Genomic DNA, 24,958 nt, shown 5'->3' with positions numbered 1-24,958 from the left:
AAGAAGCGGAAAGGAGCGCTAGAGCGGTTCCCAATGAGAAAAGCGCTCGCTCTCTGCCAGGCCGGCGCAGACGTTAGAGAGGAGGCGCGATGTGATGACGTAGTTCTGAGCCGCCACACTGGGCTGCGATGGCGGCTCCCTCGGAGGCAGCGTGAGCGTGAAGAACCGGAGGTCCAGGTAACCGCGGGCTCATTGTACTGGAGGGGGGATGGAGACGGGACTTCCAGAGATGCGAAAGGGCTTCAGCCTTGCATTTTTAGCCCCACTTCCTCCTCTTCTCTCTTATTAGGTAGAATCTAGCGTTTTAGTGGCAAGGAAGGCAGACCTGGAACAGCCGCTACTTTCCCCACCTTGCCGTCTCCCTTGCAGAAAATGCCGCAGGACTATTACATTAGATCAGGGGTCCCCTAATTTAGCAACTTTAAGACTTGTGGACTTCAACTCCCAGAATTCTCCAGCCAGCTAGCTGGAGAAATCTGGGAGTTGAAGTCCACAAGTCTTAAAGTTGCCAAGTTTGAAGACCTCTGGATTAGATTAACGCTTCTTCGTTTGCCTGCATTGTTGTGCAGGTTGACCTGGAAAACCTTCAAGTGAATTCTGAAAACAGAGCACTTCCAAGTTTGCAATCATTGGTTATTTGGGGCAATGTTACTTCTGAATAAAGTTCCTTGGGGCAGTTGCCCACTGGCATTCCTGCTAACAATGAATTCTAAAAGTCATTGCAACCAGAAAAAAGTGCCCCATTTTATTTGTTACCAATCTGATTTCTTTCAAAATGGAAAAGCGGGTGGCCGATATTGAGCATAAAACCTGTATGGTGAAGTCTGAATATATCAGCTATAAATTATCAATTTACTAGGTGTGTGATAGTTGACATTGAGACTTTTGCTCACATCTCTCTTTGGAGCTTGTAACTATTGACTTAAAGGAAAAATATAAATCTTCAGTTGACTTAGAAGAGTTTGGGCAGATTTTCTAGTTCAGATTTTGTAGATTATTGTAGAATGTTACCATCTCCCATTTCAAAATGAATGAAATAGACTAGTCTTCAACAGTAATTTGAATTCTAAGGTTTATTTTACGCACTCATATTTTAAATAAAAGAAGATGGGAGAATTGTATCCTTACTTGTTTTGCTATTTTAAACAACCTGTTTGTTTTTTATTTTAAAAGGTTGCATCTAGAAAATTCTATCCTTATGAAGTTTATAGGTAGAAGATTGCTTTCTGCTCCTGGAGAAATTTCTTTTAAGAAACAATGGCAAATTACAAGCCTGTAATAGTTCAGACATTTCCAAAGCTTGGAGAAAAAATTACAAAGGATACTTTGTATTGGAAGAATTATAAGGTAATAACACATACTGCAATTAATTATTAGAACAGAAACTGATGTAGTCAATTCTTTGTAAATATTACCTGATTTGATTTTTTAAGTAAAAAAGAAAAAAATGCAAAATTTGTAGATCACTTCTGCACTCTCCCATTCATCAGTGAACCTTGATTTAATGAATCCTCAATTTAGCTAACTTTAGAGTCAATGGATCAGATTCCATCTAAACATCCCCCATAAGTTGGTTGCACTATAGAGTAGTCTGGGTGAGATGGTTGAAGTTATGATAATTTAACCTACATTTTACAAAACTACAGCAATCATGCAAAATACCGTGTTTCCCCGAAAATGAGACAGGCTCTTATTTTCTTTTGACCCCCGAAATAAGTACTTGGCCTTATTTTCGGGGAAGTCTTACTATTTTTGAGGTGCAGGAGGTGGCGAGTGTGGTCACCTCATGGCTGCTGCTGTGTTGCAATATTTTCAGGAACGCCTTATTTTTGGGGAGAGCTTATTTTAGCACATGCACTCAAAAGCTCGATTGGGTTTATTATCCGGGAGGTCTTATTTTCAGGGAAACAGGGTATGTTAATTTTTGAGAACCAGTTTGGTCTAGTGCAGGGGTAGTTAACCTTTTTATACCCACCGCCCACTTTTGTATCTCTGTTAGTAGTAACATTTTCTAACCGCCCACCGGTTCCACAGTAATGGTGATTTATAAAGTAGGGAAATCAATTAAATTTTAAAAAGGAAAATGTTTCAGTATCGGACAAAACCCGTACCGCCCACCATGAAAGCTGGAACGCCCACTAGTGGGCGGTAGGGACCAGGTTGACCACCATTGGTATAGTGATTAAGGTACCAGGCTGGAAATCAGGAGAGTGTGAGTTCTAGTCCTGCCTTAGGCATGAAAACTAGCTGGGTGACTTTGGGCCAGTCACTGTTTTAAACCCACAAGGTCAACCTTGGCTGTCAATTCCTGTCTCAACCAATGGATCACTACGCAGTTGATCTGGGGCAAGGAACCGGGCGCTTGTAGGCAAGTGATAGGAAGAAAAAAAAATCAAAATGAAAGTACTACACAAAGTAAATCATCATGAATACCTATTTTCTTATTTTATGTAATTTGGCAGTAATTGCCATTCCTCACCCCTGAAAGAACTTTCAAATGAAATTTCACTGTATGTGTCTCTCTGTTAATAATTTTTGATGTTGCAATGCTGTGAATAAAAATATTTCATTTTTAAACTTAAAAAAAGGTTGTTACTTTTCTCTTTCAGTCTTTTGTAAATAGTTTTCTAATAACATTGTCTTAAAAAGGATAATAATGTTTAACATTGTGCCACCTTTGTTCAGACTCCAATTCAGATAAAAGAATTTGGTGCAGTGAATAATATCCACTTTTCTCCAGTTCCTCCATATAATTATGCTGTGACAGCCTCATCAAGGGTAAGATTTTAAGTTAAATTTTTGCTTTAAAATATCTGCATTTTTTCATATTCTTATTCTACTTTATATTATAGTGAATTTCTGCAAAATCATTTGCTGTACCATCCTATTTTTACTGCAGTAGAATAAATGTGTTCTGTTGTATGGAATGGGCTTTTATAATTATTTAGTATTTCTTCTGGTGCATATTTTTACTTAGATTGCTCCTTCCACTTACTTTAGCAGCAAGAGCAAAGAATTTTCTTTTGTAGCCTTTAGGTTGCCCCAGAGAACTGCCTCCTAGTTGTTAAATTCTTCCCTCCTCGATACACAGTTTTATACACCAGCTCCCAGCTCATCCTGATTTCGGCTCTTTTTATCTTTATTTTTCATTGAACATTTTCCATTGATTGACGAGTCCTCTGAAGACTTAGGAAACCTTCCCATCCCTGGTTCTTCTTAGCTGCTTCACAGTAGTTGTTAGAAAGTTGTAATCACCATTTTCAGAACTTAATATTTCAAACGGCTTTATTAGAAGCATGATTGCCATCCCATGCCTCACTGCATATCTTTCCTTCCCTGGGACTATTTTCAACAGCTGCAGTGGAATCAGCAAATATCCACTCAATTGATTTACTTCTCAAAGGAGATGAAATCATCCTCAGTCCTTTTGAGGAGCTCTGAGAGCCACAAATAGAATGAGGAAATGATAGTTTCCCTCCCCCTCAGGGGACTAACCAGTTATCCTCGGCCCATACTTCTATACATTGTGGCAGAACCACAATGAAATTAGGGTTAAAACTCTAAATTGATTAATCTTATTGAAATTTTGTTCCAGGGAAAAGTTTTGTAGCCAGTTGTGGAAAACTGAATTAGTAGTTATTCATTGGATTCATAAGCCATAACAAAGTAGTTTGATCAAGAAGGAAAATAAAGACTTTTTTTTTTTACTATGTAGGAGAAGGAACATGTAACATTCGGGATCCTATGCTCATCCTTGTGATACCAAACAATGGTTTAATCAATAAATGTGAGGCTCTATGTATATCTGAAAGAGAACTGGCTCTTGAGAAAAGGAGTATTCTGTGGATCATTGGTCTCAAACTCAAATCATCATGATGGCTATTTGATGACAATTTCATTAGTCCAAAGGCCAGAATTTTATATCTTTCTGCAAGCGTCCATAAGTGTACCAGAAATGAAGAAAATTAAGAGGATGATAGCAAGTTGTTAAACAAATTTATTAAAGAACACATTGCTACAAACCAGAGTTACTTTTTGGCCATTTCACATTGGCCACAGAGGACACACCAATATCTGTGCAATGAAAGTCAGAAGGTCATGGTTATTGACTTTGGTGTAGGGCATATGGAAGATATGCAAAAACTGAGACCATAAGCAACAAAGCTTTTGGCTTTTTCCAGTGTCATACTGAATGAAAATGTTCATTATATGTTGTTTTAGATTCACATATATGGGCGATATTCGCAAGAGCCAATCAAAACATTTTCTCGCTTCAAAGATGTAGCTTATTGTGCTACCTATCGAGATGATGGGCAGCTGCTTGTTGCTGGCAGTGAAGAGGGCAGCGTTCGGATCTTTGACATTGGTGGGAGAGCACCATTAAGGCAATTTGAAGGCCACTCCAAGTAAGTATGGGAACATGACTGTACTTGATTCATTGCCTAATTGTTTCAATCTACAATTGTACTTTGGAGTAATTGCAATTTCAGATGTGAGAAAACATATTAGAAGCATCTGTTTTCTCAGCTAATTAACAAATGCTTTAATTAGGTTGCAGATATAATATTTACAAGCAATAAGTTGTCATTGTTTTATCAATTGTTGTATCTCTAGTAATGTCATTAGTCACAGTGCATTGATTTAAAAACGCTTTGTGTATAATTGTGATGTAAAGTGTAGTCTTTTGGCATACATTTTGCACATAATTGTTCACTTTTGCTGCATCAGATCAGACTTTGTTTATTTGTGACAAAACCTGATTATTAATTTTGGTTTTAATGCTACTGAAAATATTAACAACCTGGAAATGTTTGACTATTGATCCAAGCAGTGTTTTCATAATTGTATGCTTTAAAAATGTGGTTAGAGTTTGTCACTTTTTATGAATAGTACAGAATTTTAAAATATGAATTGTTGAATATATTTAATTTGCTAATTAAAGTTTAATCGGTTTAGTTGTTTATGTGCAGATCATATAGGATGCTCAATTCCAAACTTCTGATTGGCCTATAAGCTGCATATATATCCTGTTTAGTGCATCATGCTTAACTCAGAATAACTGCATCATTATTTTTACCTTGATGAGTGAACCCAACCATGAATATTTGTATTCACTGTGTGAATTAGGTGGACAGCTTTCCCTTATTATTTTCGTAGATCTTTAATATATTGTTCTCAAGTCTTGTTAATTTTTTTAAAATGATAGAGATGATTTCAGATTCAGACTTTAAGTATCTCAGATAATCTTCAAATAACTCAGAAAACCGTGCTAATCACAGTACTCTGAAATAGTAGAATACACAGTGTTTTATGCTTTGAAGGGTATGTATTGACTCTAGCAAAAATTGAGATAGCTTTCTATTTATTGTTTTTTGTTGTGATTTATAGAGCAGTACACGTCGTAGGATTTCTGTCGGATAAGTACCGAATAATGTCTGGAGCAGATGATTACACGACCCGGGTCTGGGATGTTTCAACCTCATCTGAAATAGCATGCTACCAAGAGCACGCAGATTATGTAAGATGTGGCTGTACTAGTAAGCTGAATGCAGATCTTTTTGTAACAGGTTTGTAATTAACCTTACATTTAATGGTGACAAAATGACTTTCTGAATTATGTTTTCATTTCTCTACCGTTAACAATATTTTCCTAATTATAAATTTCTTAGTTATTTATGTTCAAATATATTGATTTTCCTGATTTTGGTAAGAATTACTTAATTATAATGGTAGGTTGGTCATTCAAAAATTCTGCAGACTTTTTGGAATCGGAAGATGAAATCCGTAGATGGCACATTTGACCTCAGATTATAAGATACTTTATGTTAAAAAATTTGGTTATTGTTGAGTTTGTTTCATTCTTACAGATGATAAGACATTACAGATGTAAGACATTCGACATTGTAAGACAGCCAATACAGGTAGTTCTTGATTTACAACCATTCATTTAGTGACTGGTTATAACAGCACTGAAAAAAGTAACTAATGAGTGGTTTTCACACTACTTTTGCAGCATCCCAATGGTCACATGATCAAAATTTAGGTGCTTGGCAACTTGGATTAGTTGTGATGGTTGTATTGTCCCAGGGTCATGCGATCACCATTTGTAACCTTCCCAGCCAGCTTCCGACAAGCAAAGTCAATGAGGAAAAGCCAGATTCCCTTAATGACTGCATGATTCTCTTAACAACTGCAGTGATTCACTTAACAACTGGCAAAACGTCAAAATGAAGTGCAACTCAATTAACTACTGCCTTGTTTAGCAACACAAATTTTGGGGCTGAATTGTTGTAAGTCAAGGACTACTTGCAATCAGGTTGTCAGTTTTCCAAATTGGGCAGTTAGAAACAGGCACCTAAACTATAACAACCGGGATCAAGACAAGTAGGGACAAGCTGCTACATAAAAAGCCAACTCCTTTGTGTTAAAAGCATTAACAAAGTTAGATTGTGTTTTAGGACTGAAGAAAAGCACTGTGCTGTTCCTTCATGTGTTCCTTCAAATAATTCCAAGACTGTCAAACTATTTACTAAGTCTGTATTACTATTACTATTAATCTTCTCATTGTTCCCATCACCCATCCCCTTCCACTTATCACTGTTTGTATCCTTGTTGCTTGTATCCTTACGATTTATATTTATATTGTTTGTTTCCTGATTGCTTATTTGTAACCTATGACTATCATTAAGTGTTGCATCTTATGATTCTTGACGAATGTATCTTGTCTTTTTATGTACACGGAGAGCATATGCACCAGAGACAAATGCCTTGTGTGTCCAATCACACTTGGCCAATAAATTATTCTATTCTATTCTGTTGTGAAGTACTAAATCCTTTCTTCTTCTGTGATACATTCCAGGTTCCTACGACCATACAGTGAAAGTATATGATACTCGGACAGACAAAAGCATTATGAGGATAGAACATGGGCAGCCAGTTGAGAGTGTTAATCTGTTTCCTTCTGAAGGTCTTCTTGTGACAGCAGGTATTTATTTCAATCAGAAGTTTTTTTTCCATCTCTCTTTGCCATCTTTATTTTAAGCAAAACATCCTGTTTTTATTTCCAAATGCAAATTCATTCTCTCTCTCTCTCTCTCTTTCTCCTTTCTCTCTCTCTCCCCTTTCTCTTCTCTCTCTCTCTCCTTTCTCTTCTCTCTCTCTCCTTTCTCTTCTCTTCTCTCTCTCTCTCCTTTCTCTTCTCTCTCTCTCTCTCTCTCTCTCTCTCTCTTTCTTAGCCCATAAGCATGGGCTGGGACAGGATATCAACTCCCTGTAAGCTGTGATTAGTGACCTGCAGTTGCTTAATGCAAGTTGGGATTTGCAAGCCTTTTCTAGGTTATAGTCTAGTTTCTTTTGCCCCACTCCAAGTGAAAGTGCTGAATCCATTACAAGCTATTTTGTTAGTAAGAAAAAGGAGGGTGATTAATAGACTGAGAAGAGAAGTAAACTAATGGAAATTGCCTTCCAAAAATGTATGTATAAAATATTATTTTTTTAAACTTTGCAGGTGGTCGCTACATTAAAATCTGGGATATCCTTAAAGGAGGCCAGCTATTAGTGTCCTTGAGAAATCACCATAAAACTGTAACCTGTTTGTGTTTGAGTAGTTCTGGTCAAAGGCTGCTCTCAGGTTCCCTAGATCGGTTTGTATTTTTCAGCATTTTCTATCAAGCTTCTAATAGTTCTGTGCAATGAATGCATATTCAAATAAAAAATTGAAAACTGGACATGCTTAGCAATAGCAATAGCACTTAGACTTATGTACTGCTTTACAGTGCTTTATAGCCCTCTCTATGTGGTTTATAGAGTCAGCATATTGCCCCCAACAATTTGCCTCTTCATTTTACCCACCTCACAAGGATGGGAGACTGTGTCAACCTTAGTAACATTCCCAAAATATTGCAAGTGCATTTCTTCCATTTTCTGAGGACAAAGGTGAAACTTGCAAGCTTACTGAATCTTAGAATCAGGGCTAGAGGTCTAATGATGTGGTTTTGGTGCCATAAATAGATTGCTGTCTTTCCATTAGCCGAGAGGAAATGTGACCATTTTATTCATATATGTAAACAAAAAAACTCATTCTCAGGAAGGGGTACATAAAGTTACAGCCATATACAGAGATCTTTGTCTGGCAATTGCATAAATCAGTAATCTCTTTTACAACTTGAGGTAATTTTTGAAATTATTTTTATCCTAATTCCTGACGGGCTGATGTTGTCATGGCATGATGTGTAAAAAGCCTGAGAATATTCTTCAGTGTTTGGCTGGGAAGAGTGGGAACTTTAGGGGTTGTTGTTTCAGGTATAGTCAATCTTTCAAAGAAAAAAAGTTGGTCTTGCCTGCTCAAGCAGTAGGAAAAGTAACCCCTCAGATAAGGATATCAAATGATATGCTTGTTTTGACCTAGGCTTCATGATACAATGAAAAGCACATGTTTAGTCCCAAAAACCCTCTTTTTATTTCAAAGGCTGTGAACTATGTTCATTCACAGCCTGTAATGAATCACAAATAGTTTGTAAGGAGTCCGACAATATTCTTCCAGTCCTTCAGGATAAGACTGATAAGCACCCACCTTTATCTTCCTTGAAACGCTGCCAAAGACCTTATTGGCAATTAGCTTGCAAGGCCACACGGAGCAAAGAGTCAAAATGAAGCTTCAGAATTTAAACCAACCAGAACGAACAAAGTTGCTTTTTGCAAAGGCTCACGTGCCTTTGCTCCTCCTTTATGTCCTATGTGAGGGGCCAATCACCTCCAAGCCTTACTCCCAAGTCATCCCTTTTGTCTTAACTGTTTTTGCCTTCTGGCAGCTCTGCGCATGCGCGCACGGGGAACAGGCTCCCACTGTTCCTCTGCCTTGCTAATATCCAACTCTGGAGGCTCCAGAGACAGCACATCTCTACCAGGTGGCCTTGGCCCCCTCTCTGCCTCCGACTCAGAGCCCTCGTCCGAGCCTTCCTCAGACTCTAGGATTGGCCCATGTTCCAACCTCCTCACTTTCCGACTCTGCTGGCAGCCCCGCAGGCCACCGGCAGACTACAACAATGCTATCAGCTACATTGTGTACTTTATTGAATTATTAAATACAGGTGGTCCTCGACTTACAACTACAATTGAGCCCAAAATTTCTGTTGCTAAGCAATGGTTAAGTGAGTTTTGCCCCATTTTACAACCTTTCTTGCCACAGTTGTTAAGTGAATCAATGCAGTTGTTAAGTTGGTAATATGGTTGTTAAGTGAATCTGGCTTCCTCACTGACTTTGGTTGTCAGCAGTTTAGATCACATGATCCCAGGACACAGCAACCGCCATGAATACACGCCAGTTGCCAAGGAGCCAAATTTTGATCACGGGCCACAGAGAAGCTCCAATGGCTGTGAATGTGAAAAACAGACACAAGTCACTTTTATCAATGCCATTGTAACTTTGAATGTTCACTAAACAAATGGTTGTAAGTCGAGGACTACCTGTATTAACAAAATTACAGCAGAGGGCTGACTATGGTATGGACATTTTCTTTTTTTTAGGCATGTGAAGATTTACAGTACAACTTCCTACAAAGTAGTGCACAGTTTTAACTACGAAGCATCAATTCTCAGTCTTGCATTAGCAGTAAGTAGTATAATCTGGTGGGTATACAGATAAATAGTCATTTGCATCTGTGTATTGTTCTAGGCCAAAAGTGTTTTGACTTGCTTTTGGTTTAACCTAATGCGGTGAACTCTACTATTCTTTTATTTTGTAGACCTTCAGATTTTGTCAGTAAAAATGCTTAGCAGTCTTAAGTTTTTGAATATAAGTTTCTGGATACAATGACGTTGATAAAAATAGATCTCGTTAAAGAAGGCAGTTATGCATGTGCCATGCTTTTCGACCATATTCTTCAAATTTACATAGCTGCCCATATAAATAATATACCTGGCTGGCTAATAAAGGAAGTAGAAGCAAAAAAATGCATGTAGGATAACAATAAAAGACACCAATTAAAAGTACTGAACTCCCCAGTCATTTCAACACAAAACCTACAATCTGGATTCCACTGATACCCTGACCCTACTAATCTTGCTCAACCTGATGCCTCCAAATGTATTGGACTCTTGATTTCTGGATAATATAGTCAATATCCTACCTGCTGGAATATTGGTAATGTAGTCTAGCATAATCGGAGAATAAGATAACATAAATATAAAGTCTTTAACTACATTAGTTTGTTGCAGCACAGATACAGAAAGACATGAATATTTTAGAAAAGAGCTATCGGGAGGCTTGCCTCATTGTTTATTAATTAAACTTTAGGGCCAAAGATAAGGGATTCATTGCATTTTTGAGATTGTTTGAGAAGTTAGCTACCTTAAATTGTCTTTGATTTAAGTACGTACATGAATAACTGAGCAAGGAAATAAAAGAGATTTACTGAGGTATAAGCCTCCTTGAACACAATGGAATACTTAATATATGGATAGAACAGTTGGCCTAAAAAAATTGATTGAGCATACCATAAGCGTAAGGTAATTTAATATAGTTTTATTTGATTAAAATCTTTCAGTCTGACATTGTAGAACACCTGTTCATGTTTAATATCAGGAGTTCATTTCTCTGTGAGGCACTATTTTCATAAAATTAATACCCTTGAACTTAATATATTGATTAAACCAACTTTGTTTTCATTTATAGCCTGAGGATGAAGCTTTGGTTGTAGGCATGACAAATGGCATATTGAATGTTAAACATAGGAAGCATGAAGGAGTAAAAAAGGTTTTGCATCGGAGAAGGCCTGCCTACCGAACTTTTGTGAAAGGAAAAAATTACCTACCAAAGCAGGTATGCAGAAAAAGGTGCTCAGAGAAAGCCCTATTTTTGTTAGTGAACAGCATGAAGAAGTAAAGGGTAAAATTGGGCTACATTTCACTGGATATTAACTCTTAATGCAGGGGTGTCCAAACTTGGGAACTTTAAGACTTATGGACTTCAACTCCCAGAATTCCCCAGCCAGCCATGCTGGCTGGGGAATTCTGGGAGTTGAAGTCCACAAGTCTTAAAGTTCCCAAGTTTGGACACCCCTGTCTTAATGTGAAGGGGACCAGGTTGAAAAAGCTGATATGGGGTAGCCAATTAAAAACAAAAATAAGCAAAGATGCTGGACACCAAACATTTAAAATGTTAAGCATTAAAATATTATGCATTTAAAATACAGGTGTGGGCAGGTGGCAAACTTGGTGATAGAAGTAATCAAGTTGTAACCATATTGGTTCAAAGCAAAGTGAACAAAGTTTGGAAGGCCTTAGAACAGTCTGTTGTCTACTGAGTCCATGTCTCACTGAGTTAATTGGATCTTTTTTAACATGTAAAGGGATCTATTTTATTTATATAATAATGACCTTGCCTGGTCTTGTACTGTTTAAATGAGTGAAGACTTAAAATATAGAATGACACAAAAGCATGATTATTTGAAATATTGAAAAGCTTGTGATGGGACTCACACCAGGAATTTCAAAGTTTACTTATGGTCACTGAAGATCCTTTTTCTCTTGGCTTCCTCAGATGATCTGTCATTGCAGAGATACAGAAAAATATTTACATTTTTTTGTATGGTCTGTGCAGGGAGTTTGGGGAAATAGTCCAGACACTATTCTGGATTGCAGTGATATTGTTTAAGATCATTGCCTAAAATTACCTAGTCAGGTGAGAAAGCAGAAATCAGTACCCTCTTTTTTCCATGATGCGAGTATGAAGCAGTACATTGAGTAAACAACCTTGCAAGAACAATCTATATCTGTTACAGATTCCATTTGGCAGAGGAAATTAATTAAGACAAGAAGAAAATGAAGCTAAAACAGGAATTTTTTTTACCACTTATGTTGCTGACTGTTCTCTGATTCTTTTCCTGTCATTAGGATGATTTATTTGTCAGCAAGCCCGTGAAGAACTATTTGAAGAAATATGACAAGTTCCTGCGAACTTTCCAGGTTTCCAAGGCTCTGGATGCAGTACTTCAAGTAAGATAACGTTACCATCTGCTTTATTTTTTGAATACACTGCAGTGGATCTGGTCAATATTTTCATAAATATAAACCTTCTGCTATATATGCAATAACATTGGTACTGTTGTTAATAGTGGGGAATACCAAATGTAATGTTAAAGGGTATTGAAGAAATCCTCTGTAGATTTTACATGAAGAGCTATGAAGGATTAGGAAAACAATGACAGGACATTGTTTTGAGTATTGCTTGTTTAACTAGAATCTCTTTATATTTTAATAGAATTTTATAAAGTTCTGATCACATTGTAAATTGCAGTATTTCAGGATTACAGAACAGATAGGTAGTCCCAAAGTTCACAAACATTATAGAATAGAATAGAATAGAATAGAATAGAATAGAATAACAGAGTTGGAAGGGACTTTGGAGGTCTTCTAGTCCAACCCACTGCCTAGGCAGGAAACCCTACATCACTTCAGCCAAATGGTTATCCAACATCTTCTTAAAAACTTTCAGTGTTGGAGCATTCACAACTTTTGGAGGCAAGTTGTTCCACTGATTAATTGTTCTGTCAGGAAATTTCTCCTTAGTTCTAAGTTGCTTCTCTCCTTGATTAGTTTCCACCCATTGCTTTTTATCCTGCCTTCAAGTGCTTTGGAGAATAGTTTGATTCCCTCTTTGTGGCAACAAATAAGATATTGGAACATATCTTACACTGCTATCATGTCTTCCCTAGTCCTTTTCTTCACTAGACTAGCCATTCCTAATTTCTGCAACCGTTTTTCATATGTTTTAGCCTCCAGTCCCCTAATCATCTTTGTTGCTCTTCTCTGCACTCTTTCTAGTCTCAACATTTTTTTAAAATCGTGGCGACTTTATTCTCTTATTACTCTTTTACACTTTTAATTCCTAAGTGGCAAAGTGGTTTTAGATCGGTAAAATATGCTGCTAAACGCATTTCAGGTTTTCAAATTTGATTTATATCCTCCAAAGGAAAATTAAAGCTCTTCCCTCTGCCATTAATATTTCCTGAAAATTTCCATCTTCAGACAGAGCATCCTTTAATCCAAATTGTGGGTGTGGAACTGAGTCGGCCTGGAACTGGATTGAGTTCTCCAATGCTCTAGCAAATGGAAAGATAACAGGTTAAGTCCCCATACTCCCCCCGCCCCGCCCCTGAGGGACCTTTATAGACAGTATCTCTTCTGCCAATGAAAGGAAGTGAGCCATTCCTTTCCATCTCTTACATGGACCACGAGCATTGCTGGGGTATCTTTTTAGAGAGTATCTTTTTCTATCTTTCACTGCCCGGAAAGCTTTTGTTTGCAGGAGGAGACAAAGTGGTGACCAAGGTGGGCATGGTCTCATCTCATGTGTTTTCTTCCTGAGAACAGAGCTAAAAGAGAGCTGTGCTTGAAGGCAAATCACACAATAATGTCAGAGAGGAGGAAGTTGTTTGAGGAAAGTACTGAGACTTACTAGAGGCCCTGTGGGCCAAATTAGATTTGGTTGGAGCCAGGCAGTTAAGTGGTTTCCCCACTCAGGTTGGCAAGTGCTCTGTAGGATTTCATATTGGTGCCTTTCCTTCATGGAGAAGCCAGATTTTGAATTAAGTACCATAGAGTGGAATAGAATTCTTTATTGGCCAAGTGTGATTGGACACACAAGGCATTTGTCTTTGGTGCATATGCTCTCAGTGTACATAAAAAGACAATATACATTCATCAAGAATCATAAGATGCAACACTTAATGATAGTCATAGGTTACAAATAAGCAATCAGGAAACAAACAATATAAATATAAATCGTAAGGATACAAGCAACAAAGTTACAGTCCTGCAGTCATAAGTGGGAAGAGACGGGTGATAGGAATGATGAGAAGACTAATAGTAATAGTAATGCAGCCTTGGTGAATGGTTTGACAGAGGTGAGAGAATTATTTGTTTAGCAGAGTGATGATATTTGGGGGGGAAATGTTCTTGTGTCTAATTGTCTTGGTGTGCAGTGCCATTTGTGTGCAAATCATATATACTGTGCCACTGACCTGGAATCTCCCCACTTCAGGTTCTTATACCAGCATATAAGCATTTTTTTAAGGAAAAGTGGAAATAAAAGATTTTAGTACCTTTTTTATATGTAGCTGTTACCTGTTTTTTCATCATTAAATGTGAACGTGCAATGAGCCATTTTTAAAATATAATTCATTCATATGAGAAAGCAACAAATAAAATTACCTTGACCTAGAAATAACGGTAAATTAACTTACGTTGTTTGTTTGGAAAACAAAAAAAAAGTTTCATTAATGATCCTTGAACAGCTCCTTGCAATCAAGGGCCTTAACAGATGTGTCCTTGGCACAGCAATTAGACAAGATTGCAACAAGCTGCTCTGTGAATAGCTTTTAAATGTAAACTGTTACATCCGAATTAACTCATTTTTCTTTATGTATTAGAATACATCTGAGTTGTTGAAATGCCTGAGAACATTTTATTGTTCTGTGTGGTTGAATACTTTCTACTTCTAGGGCCCTGCAAAAAAGAATCCGCCTGAAGTTACAGTTGCTGTCATGCAAGAATTAAACCGCAGAGGAACTCTGAAAAATGCACTTGCTGGGCGGGATGAAAAGCAGCTCAGTGTCCTCCTTTCTTTCTTAATAAGGTAATTGCCAGGTTAGTTGTCAGAGGCAACTACATATTAATCCAAATTGGAATAAATTGCCTGGGATATTCTAATTTTAGAATGACAGAGTTTTCACATTCTTTTTTTTTAAGTTTGGATGAGTTTTATTGGATCAAAGGGGATGGAGAAATATCAGAATGTGAAAGAACTTAATACAATGATGCCCTACAGTTTGATTGAAAACCACATTAAAATACAGAATTCCAAGTGGCCTATAACTATAAACAATTACTATAACTATAAACCCGAACCCTAACTATAAACAATTATTATAAATCAGCTAAGCACTATTCTGCATGAAGAATTACCATGTTTTCCCCAAAATAAGACAGGGTCTTATTTTCTTTTGATCCCCGAAATAGCCTTATTTTCAGGGAGATCTTATTATTTTTGAGGTGCAGGAGGCGGAGAGCGTGGTCACCTTATGGCTGCTGTTGTGTTGCAATATTTTCAGGGAGGGCTTATTTTTTGGGGAGGGCTTATTTTAGCTCATGCGCTCAAAGCCTGATTGGGCTTATTATCCAGGGAGGTCTTATTTTAGGGGAAACAGGGTAATACTTAAACCACCTTCATGGGTAGCATCTTGATCCCAGGCTATAATTTTGAGGGAGGTTGGTCCTAGGGGACAGGTGGAAAAAAAAGCTCCTACCCATGTAATTTGGAAATTTTTTCCTCATAAGGAAGATCCGAGTTTCCTTTCTTTCTCCAGTAGGTGATTAAAAGTGAAAAAAATTGGTATGATAGGAAGTTTAACATCTGGCTATTAATTACATTTTCAGAAATGTGACTGATGCAAGATATGCTCCTGTACTGATAAATGTTGCAGAACTCATTATAGGTATGTTCATATATCAAATAACATGAATAAAGTTGACATTTACCCAGATATTTCAAAACTGCATGCATTTTGTTGCTCATGAAGGAATACAATCCACAAATAAGCATAGCGGTAGCTATAATTCAATGGGAAATTGAATGCTTGCATATAATGAGGTTCCAGATCTAAGCAATCCATGGGCCAGATCCGGCCCACAACCTTAAGTTTGACACCCCTGAATTTTAGGGAATTTTGACCTTTTAGGATCCAAGATAGGGATGGTGGTGGCTCAAGAAGGCTCATGGATAATTTTGTGTCTCTTTGTTACCCTGTCTCTCAAATTGACATTGGTGTTTGTCAGCTATTTTGAGTTAGTGAAGTGGCAAGAAAGCAAGGAATTACAGATAGAAAAAACATCACCATCCATTTCTATAATGAAAGACTCTGGCTACCATATTAATTTCTTATTTATATCTTTCTTAAAATTGTTCTAGAAAAGAGGTAGTTGGGAATTCTTATCCTCGTGAACTACGTAAATGCTGTTAACTTTTATCTTTTCTTTTCCAGATATATATATGCCTGTGATTGGACAATCCCCAGTTATTGATAAGCAGTTTCTAAAACTTCAAAACCTTGTAGAGAAAGAGATTGATTATCAAGAGGAATTGCTAGAAGTTTTGGGAATGATGGATGCACTGTTTGCTACCATGACAAGAAAACAATCCAGTTCCATGGATGTGAACAAAAAAGTTGAGCTATAAAAAACACTGGAACTGTGCTGAGAAATTTCACCAGTGGAATCTGCATTTAGCTCTTATTTGCAACCAAAAGTAAACATTATTTTTGACTGGAGAGTGACACATCTTCTGAAATATTTTAATGCAGCCAGTGTGGAAAGTTTAAATTCAAAAGCTATTTTATTTTACCCTTTTATTTATGCAAATTCATCAGGCTTTCCATTTTAGATTATTCAAATATTTTTCTACTCATTAAAATTGTCAGCTGCTAAAGTGGAAATAAATACCAGAACTTGAAGAAAACTATCATATCTTATTTGCAAATTCTCTCATGGGACCATTTGTATTTAATCAGGTCTGCTTTCATTTGAGAAAACCTTTGGAGATGTTTCTGTGCCAACTTTCAACAAAATTATTTCTATAAAAATATTCTGTATGTGTATAGTATCTAAGGATGCTTATGCTGAATATTCAAAATTTTTAAATTCTAAGAATTTATCATAAACATGTACTTTCTATTGATATCTCAGAAGATGAAAATAAATGATAACCGTTGGCTAAATAGTATTTTTCCCTCCTTCACATATAAATAAGAGCATGCTGTCAGCCAACAACTCGGATTATTTAGGAATTTAATCCTCGCTTTACATCAGCGGCCCTGCCTGAACTCCTTGAGCTGATCTCATCGGTGGCGGTTGAGACCCCCAAACTTTTAGTGATGGGGGATTTTAATCTGCCGTCGATGGGAGAAGCGTCTGAGGGGGTTCGGGAGTTCATGGCTTCCATGACAGCCATGGACCTGACCCAGTTAATTCAGGGCCCTACTCACGAGGGAGGCCACACGCTGGACCTTGTCTTTGTCTCTGGCCAGTGGACGAGTGATCTGGGAATAGGGGATCCAGCTATTATTCCCCTGTCATGGTCGGATCACTCACTTCTCTGGCTTGACTTCCCTGGTGCTACCCCCCGCTGCGAGGAGGCGGAACCGGAAGGTATTAGATGGTTCCGCCCCAAGCGCCTGATGGAACCAGACAGGTTCCAGACGGAGCTTGGGCCACCTCCTGTGGACCTGACCCGCCCCCGAGTGGAGGACCTGGTAGACGCATGGAATAGTGCGACTACCGGGGCCCTAGACCGGGTGGCGCCTTTGCGGCCTCTCCTGCGGCGACGAACCACCCTGGCCCCTTGGTTCACCGAGGAGCTAAGGGTGATGAAACGCCACAAGAGACGCCTAGAGAGTCGTTGGAGATCCTCCCGTTCCGAATTTGACCGAGCACAGGCACGAGCCTATTTGAGGACGTACCTTGTGGCATTAAGAGCGGCCAAACGTCAACATTGCGCCGCTCTTATTGCGTCCGCAGATAACCGCCCTGCCGCCCTGTTTCGGGTGACTCGCTCCCTCTTGTTTGAGAGACCGCGGAAGCCCCTTTACAGGGCAGAGCAGAGGAGTTTGGGAAATATCTACAGGACAAAGTCGCTCAAATCCGGATGGGATGGGCCCCTTTCAGTGGTCCAGTAGAGACGCCCGTGGCGAGCCTTGAGGGACCGCTTTGGGAGGAGTTTGACTCGGTTGCCATCGAGGATTTGGACAGGTTGCGTGGACGTCTGCGACCCACCACATGTTTATTGGACCCGTGTCCCTCCTGGCTTGTACTGGCATCCTGGGAGGTTACGCGCGACTGGCTCCTGGGCCTAGTGAACGCTTCGTTGGGTGAGGGGTTTCTACCGGCCGCCTTGAAAGAGGCGGTGGTGAGGCCCCTGCTCAAGAAGCCTTCCCTGGACCCAACGGACCTAGTCAATTATCGTCCAGTCTCCAACCTTCCTTTTTTAGCGAAGGTTGTAGAGAGTGTGGTGGCACAACAGTTCCCACGTCACCTGGAGGAAAATGATTATCTAGACCCACGCCAGTCCGGCTTCCGACCCGGGCACAGCACGGAGACGGCCTTGGTCGCATTGGTTGATGATCTCTGGAGGGCCAGAGATAGGGGTTGTTCCTCTATCCTGGTCCTATTAGATCTCTCGGCGGCGTTCGATACCATTGACCATGGTATCCTGTTGCACCGGCTAGAGGGGCTGGGAGTCAGGGGCACCGTTTTACGGTGGTTTGGCTCCTACCTCTCTGACCGGACGCAACGTGTGTTGGCAGGGGAGCAGAGATCGACCCGGAGGCCACTCACATGTGGAGTGCCACAGGGATCGGTGCTCTCGCCTCTCCTGTTCAACACATACATGAAACCGCTGGGCGAGATCATCCGTGGTTTTGGGGTGGGATATCATCTGTATGCTGATGATACTCAGCTATACATTTCCACCCCGAACCACCCCAATGAGGCCGTCGAAATGATGTCCCGGTGTTTGGAGGCCGTACGGGTCTGGATGGATGGCAACCGACTAAAACTCAACCCTTCCAAGACGGAGTGGCTGTGGCTTCCGGCCTCCCGGTTCAACCAGTTGCTTCCATCTCTGGCCATCGGGGGCGTGCAACTAGCCCCCATGGAACAGGTGCGCAATTTGGGCGTCCTAGATGCCCGGCTGTCCATGGATGACCATGTAACAGCCGTGGCAAGGGGGGCGTTCCATCAGGTTCGCCTGATGTGCCAATTGCGCCCCTTATTGGACCGGGATGCCCTACGCACAGTCACCCATGCGCTAGTGACGTCTCGCCTGGACTACTGCAATGCTCTCTACATGGGGCTTCCCTTGAGATGCACTCGGAGACTACAGTTGGTTCAGAACGCGGCCGCGCGGGTGATTATGGGGAGGACTAGATACTCCCCTGTAACACCTCTCCTGCGCGAGCTGCACTGGCTTCCTGTGGTCTACCGAGTGCGTTTCAAGGTTTTGATTATGATCTATAAAGCGCTTCATGGCACAGGACCTAGTTACATGCAGGATCGCATCCTGCCCCACACATCCCTACGACCAATTCGCTCACACAGAGAGGGACTTCTCCAGGTGCCGTCCGCCAAACAGTGTCGGGGGGCGACACCCAGGAGCAGAGCCTTCTCTGTGATGGGCCCAGCCCTGTGGAATGACCTCCCACGTGACATCAGGATTACTTCCGATCTCCGCTCCTTCCGTGTACAGCTGAAGACCCACCTCTTTCAGTTATCTGGCCTGGCTCAACCGTAATTTTTTCTTACTCCTCCTGACTGTCTTTTTAAATTTTAATTTTACATTGGGTTTCTTACAATTGGGGTATTTTAATGGTGATTTTTAACTGTCTAAATGTGATGTAATTTGTTACCTCCTCCGTGCATGTGTGTCTTTGTATATATGTATGTTTATGTGTCCGTACACGTTTTATGTTCTATATGCTCCATTGTACGCCGCCCCGAGTCCTGTTTGGAAAGGGAGCGGCTAATAAATTCAAATTTATTATTATTATTATTATAAGTAGCAAATTATTCTTGGACAATGTGGGATTGTCTGATTATTATTTCTAATTGCAAAGAATGCACGTTTAATCTTAAACTACTATTGATAGACTGTGTCATCAAGCAGTCACTTAGTAATCATATGTTTCCAGCCTAGTCCTTCAAGTCTTCCAATGGTGCACTCACTGCTACTGTAATTGAGTCCATTCATTTTGCTGCTGGTCATCCTGTTTTTTTCTTCTTCTTTCCTTCCACCTTTCCCAGCTTTACATACTTCTCAAGAAAGCTAAACTTGTGGTAATTCGAACCTGGACATTTATGCTTCAAGTGAAAACTGGGTTGAGTTGTTGAATAATCCATTTTTTTGTATTCTTGGCTATGTGTGGTATTTTCATGAGTCTTCTCTGATGTCAAAGTTCAAAATCATCAATATGCTTTCCATCTTGCTTCTTAAAAGTACAACTTTTTCCTTCCATAAATTGTCAGGGGAAAACCATTATGATCTTTGTTAGACACAGAAATATCATAGCACTGAATATCTTCCAAGGCCTTCACTGCCAGTCAACCAAATGCTAGTCTGTAGCATACTACTTGACTGCTCGTTCTTTTCCTGTTCATAATTCTTAAAAACAGAAGCTATCAACCGTTACTGTTCTTGCTATCATTAGCATGACATTTTTTTTTAGTGTTAGTCCCATTTTTTTCACCATGTTTCTTGACTTTAATACTACAATTTGTAAGTCATTTACATTTCCAATTATCAGAGAAGACTTACCAGCACGACAGAGATCGTTTATGCTCTTTCCTGTTTTAAAACCACACTCATCTTTCAATCCAGTTTCCTTCAAAATAGATCCGTCATACATGTTAAATAACTTAAGGGGAAAGCTTTGTCTCATAGAATCACAGGACTGAAAAGGAGCTTGGAGGTCTTGTAGTCCAACGCCCTATCCAACCTTTTCCCGAAAACTTTCAGCAATGGAGGGCCCACAACTCTGGGAGGCAAATTCTTCCCTTGCTTAATAGTTCTATCAGGAAATTTATATTTCCAAGTTGGATCTCCCTCTGACAAGCTTCCATCCATTGCTTTTTATCCTACCATCAAATGCTATGAAAAATACACTTGCTTCCCTGTTGCTTCAAATATTGGCAGACTGCATCATTTGACCCTTCAGTCTTTGTTAACCTAAATGAACCTAGTTCCTTTACTCTCACTCCTTTGCTGATATAGCAATTCATTTCACTATATTTTCATCTATATGGTGTTTTTTTTAACCTGTGTATAGGTTTTCTATGAAAACAAGATATCCTGGGATTTCCTATTTTCCTAAAGACATTTTACAGTTGAATTGTTGAAGAGCTTTCTGTAATTAATAAAACACATACTGATTTATTAGCATTCTTTGTCTTTTATTTTTTAAATCTCAGTGACATAGTTTAATGTTATCAAGACACTACTAGGAATCAAAAGAAGAAACTTCTTCAGACATTATATCCAATCAGGCCACGTTTGCCTATGATTTCTCCAATGTAAAACCACATCAGTACTTCAGTAGCCACCAAGCCATTCCTCAAAGCTTCTTTGATTGTGAGTTGTGCAAAGCGCCCAGTCTGGTAGCTCTTCAGCAATGTTTTCAGGCTCTCAATTGCCTTGGGAATTTCAGCAGGAGTTGAGGAGGGACCAGCTCAACTTTGGCATAGTACAAGAAAGTGTCCAGCCGAGGCCTTGAATAGGTTGCAGCAGCAGAAAGCAGCTGCGGCCCTTTGGCTGAGACATCCCGGAGCAGCTTCTGCGCGGCCTGTGCCATGGCGGAACCAGACGGAGCCGGGAGGAGGTGCTGAAGGTCAGAGCCCGCCGTGCGCCACACTGTCAGGCCACGCCCCTCGCTCGCCGTCGCCACCACGGGGTTTCTGTCTTTTTAAGTTATCCAGTATATGTCAGCATAATGTTTCTTATTCCTCAGCTTTTGTAAAGCCATCTTGAAGATTTAGCATTTCCTTTTCTATGTTGGGCTCTAATTGTGTTACATGATCCTAAACATTATTTGTCTAGCATTGTGATTTAAGGATATTGCGCAAAAGTTTGCATATTCTGTTAAGTCTTTTGTATTGGTATTGATGTCTGTCAAATGACTGATTACTGCATCATTCTCCAGGTTCACTAGGATAGTTTGGTTAGAACCTTTACAAATTTTTCTTCTGCTGCTTGATAGATTTCTGGACATATTCCATCAATTATTGTAGCCTTTTCATGTAATGACAGAGAGATTATTTAACTTTACCTTCTAATAATTGAGGTTCATTTCACTTCTTACAGTCCATCTACCTACTCTATCTGGACATATTCCATCAATTATTGTAGCCTTTTGATGTAGTAATGACTGAGAGATTATTTAACTTTACCTTCTAAAAGTTAAGGTTCATTTCACTTCTTACAGTCCATCTACCTACTCTATCTTACTATCTTTAGATTTTCTGTTAAGGCAACAGTAGTTATCTTGTACACTTCAGTCATGTCTCAAATCATCATTGGTAATCTTAAAATATCCATCAGCAATTCCTCAATAGCATGTTGACTACTTTCTGACCTGATAGGTTCAGCATTATATCATCAGTTACTTTATATTAACTACTTATTACTCTTGGTAGAATACCAGAATGGTTTACAACCGACATCTCCCATGCAGTATGAAATTATGCTTTTGCCATTGTCATTAAAGTAATCATCTGCCTCAAAGATCTTTTTATATCATTCTTGCCCAATATTGATGCTTGCTTAGGTGGTCCTCATGGCTAAAGTAATCCCGGAGGGGGTTATATAATATCAGCATCCTTTGCTCATTCTTTCCAGGAACATATCACCACCATAATGAGACAGTCCAGCAGGATTTGAAGGGACCCACTCTTATACTGCACTTCAAATTAGTAACTTCAGAATTGTAGGGCTGGAAGTATTTGTTTAGTAAATAAGAATACTTACTAGGTCGGAATGCTGTGTATCTGTTAATTGAATTTCTAAAATTTTAAAATTGCAGACCTTCTTTCATCAACCTGGTCATTTACAGAGGTGTTGGTCATACTGCATCTGACTAATGGGAACTGTTGTCCAAAATATTTATTAAGTACAAGTTTGCTATCCAGATTAAGCTATTCTGTATGCTGTGACCTAGTAATTCTACTCAAAACACTTTAAGATGTGTTAGACTTTAAATCAGGGGTGTCAAACTCAATGTCATTGAGAGCCACATCACGGTTGTGTTTGACCTTGGGGGGCCAGGGTGAGCATGGCCAGCTAGACATCACTTGTATCAGGGGTGCCTGTGGTGGCCTGAGCACTCTGCCGGTGAAAATGGGCTCCCCAGCTCTGTTTTTGCTGGCAGAGGATTGCAGGAGGCAGTTGCAGCCAAAAATGGAGCTCGGGAGCCCATTTTTGCTGACAGAGGCACCGCAGGCCGATCCTTTTTCTGTTTCCAGGGCCCCGCAGGCCAGATCTAAGCACCCGGAAGGCCAGATCCGCTTTAAATTGACAAAAAACCCGCAATCCTCACAGATAATTCAGACGTATATTTATATAGATGCAGCGATCAGTCCATAATTTCAGATGATAAAGGGCCAAATCTTATACAGTTCAATGAACAATCAAGTCTGAGGGCATTCGCTTATTTTCTACCATCCTTGTAAATGGGAAAAATGAAGTTTACATCCTTGCGGTTAAGTTTTTCTGCTGTAATAGAATATTCACAGCTAAGTATGCAGTGTTGTTTTCTGCTGCCAGTAACCCGATGACAGCTACTGCAGTGATAAATTCCATTTTAAGATGTGTTTGACGCTATCCTGTTACAGCCTGAACAAGCGACCTTATGATACTTATTTTCGTTGAATTTATTGAATGTTGAATTTATTCAATATTAACTCTCAAAATGTTCCCTTACATAAAGGTATGAAAAGAAATGTCAGGAGATTGGTTAGCCTTTTTCTCTCCCCCCTCCCCCCCGTTTCTCCTCCGCTGCATTGCATAGTGATACAGACATGGTCATGAAACACAACCCACACAGTTTCAGTGAAAGATAAGAAATACAAGATCCCTCCAGGGTCACTGGGAATGCTGGCTGGTCCAGTGTTGCAGCTTAGGAATGAAATAAGCAAACAAAGTTTTGGAATTTACCTGGGAGCTTCCTCGCTCTGACTAGCTGTTCAGAGAAGTTATGTATATTTCGCTGAACTATTTTTACTTGTTGAACAAATGTTATGACTCACAAGGTTATTGCTTTCAGCATGAGACAATATTGTTGATGGGGAGAGAGTCGCCCTGATAAAAACAGGACATTGAATACCCTGAAACCAGAAACTGACCAAAAAAATATGTTACAATAGCCTTATTTCTTAACATAGTCCCGCCCACTACTTCCAGTATCTTAAACAGACATCTATTGTTTGACTTTGGTGGCATTCCGACTGACTTATTTAAGTGCAATTGATTAATGTGTTTTAATAGTCAAGGACTAGTGGCCAATTCTAAGTGAGATCTATTCTTTCACCCTTCTTTCCCCTGCAGAAAAAACAATTACTACCAACCTGCCTTCCATTGAGGACCTGTATACTGCACGAGTCAAAAAGAGGGCTGTGAAAATATCTACAGACCCCGCACATCCTGGACATAAATTGCTTCAACTCCCTCAAAACAAGGCTATAGAGCACTGCACACCAGAACAACTAGACACAAGGACAGTTTTTCCCCAAATGCCATCACTGCTAAACAAATAATTCCCTCAACACTGTCAAACTATTTACGAAGTCTGCATTACTATTACTATTAATCATCTCATCGTTCCTACCACCTATTTCCGCCCACTTACAACTGTATGACTGTAACTTGTTGCTTGTATCCTTACGATTTATATAGATTGTTTCCTAATATGATTTGATTGCTTATTTGTACCCTATGACTATCATTAAGTGTTGTACCTTATGATTCATGACAAATGTATCTGTTCTTTTATGTACACTGAGAGTTTATGCACCAAAGACAAATTCCTTGTGTGTCCAATCAAACTTGGCCAATAAAGAATTCTATTCTATTCTATGCCATGCCATGCCATGCCATGCCATGCCATGCCATGCTATTTATACCTTCAACAAGCTAAAATTATATAAATAATGGCTCAGCTAATCTAAAAAAGGTATATAATTTGAGACCTGCTCCCCCACCCTGTTATCTTCTTGAAACCAATCTTCATGTACAGTGGATATAAAAAGTCTACACACTCCTAATAAAATGCCAGGTTTTTTAGATGTAATAAAAAAACAGACTAAGATAAAACACTTCAGAATTTTTCCACCAATAATATAACATATAAGCTGTACAGTTCAA

At 39.4% G+C, this 24,958-nt stretch overlaps 1 protein-coding gene across 1 annotated transcript; it reads left to right on the top strand.

The window, feature by feature from the left end:
• The first annotated feature begins 78 nt into the window (after window positions 1-78).
• Window positions 79-16,766, top strand: UTP15 (UTP15 small subunit processome component). Its single transcript, XM_081942653.1, has 13 exons — window positions 79-177; window positions 1,174-1,347; window positions 2,686-2,778; window positions 4,222-4,406; window positions 5,389-5,567; window positions 6,860-6,985; window positions 7,508-7,643; window positions 9,526-9,610; window positions 10,673-10,819; window positions 11,893-11,994; window positions 14,502-14,635; window positions 15,436-15,494; window positions 16,041-16,766. The coding sequence occupies exons 2-13, from the start codon at window positions 1,258-1,260 to the stop codon at window positions 16,232-16,234; spliced, it is 1,530 nt and encodes a 509-aa protein (XP_081798779.1). The 5' UTR covers window positions 79-177; window positions 1,174-1,257; the 3' UTR covers window positions 16,235-16,766.
• Window positions 16,767-24,958: the final 8,192 nt, after the last annotated feature.

This window comes from Natrix helvetica (genome assembly GCF_964273705.1).
Source record: "Natrix helvetica genome assembly, chromosome: 2".
Lineage (NCBI taxonomy): Eukaryota > Metazoa > Chordata > Lepidosauria > Squamata > Natricidae > Natrix > Natrix helvetica.
The sequence above is the reverse complement of the archived record's forward strand: the minus strand, read 5'-3'. Positions and strand labels throughout refer to the sequence as shown.

Bases quoted from the DNA above. Each gene is read 5' to 3' on its own strand.
- UTP15 (XM_081942653.1), top strand. From the start codon at position 1,258: ATGGCAAATTACAAGCCTGTAATAGTTCAGACATTTCCAAAGCTTGGA. The intron at 1,348-2,685 runs GTAATAACACAT...ACCTTTGTTCAG, and splicing joins TGTATTGGAAGAATTATAAG to ACTCCAATTCAGATAAAAGA. The intron at 4,407-5,388 runs GTAAGTATGGGA...TGTGATTTATAG, and splicing joins CAATTTGAAGGCCACTCCAA to AGCAGTACACGTCGTAGGAT.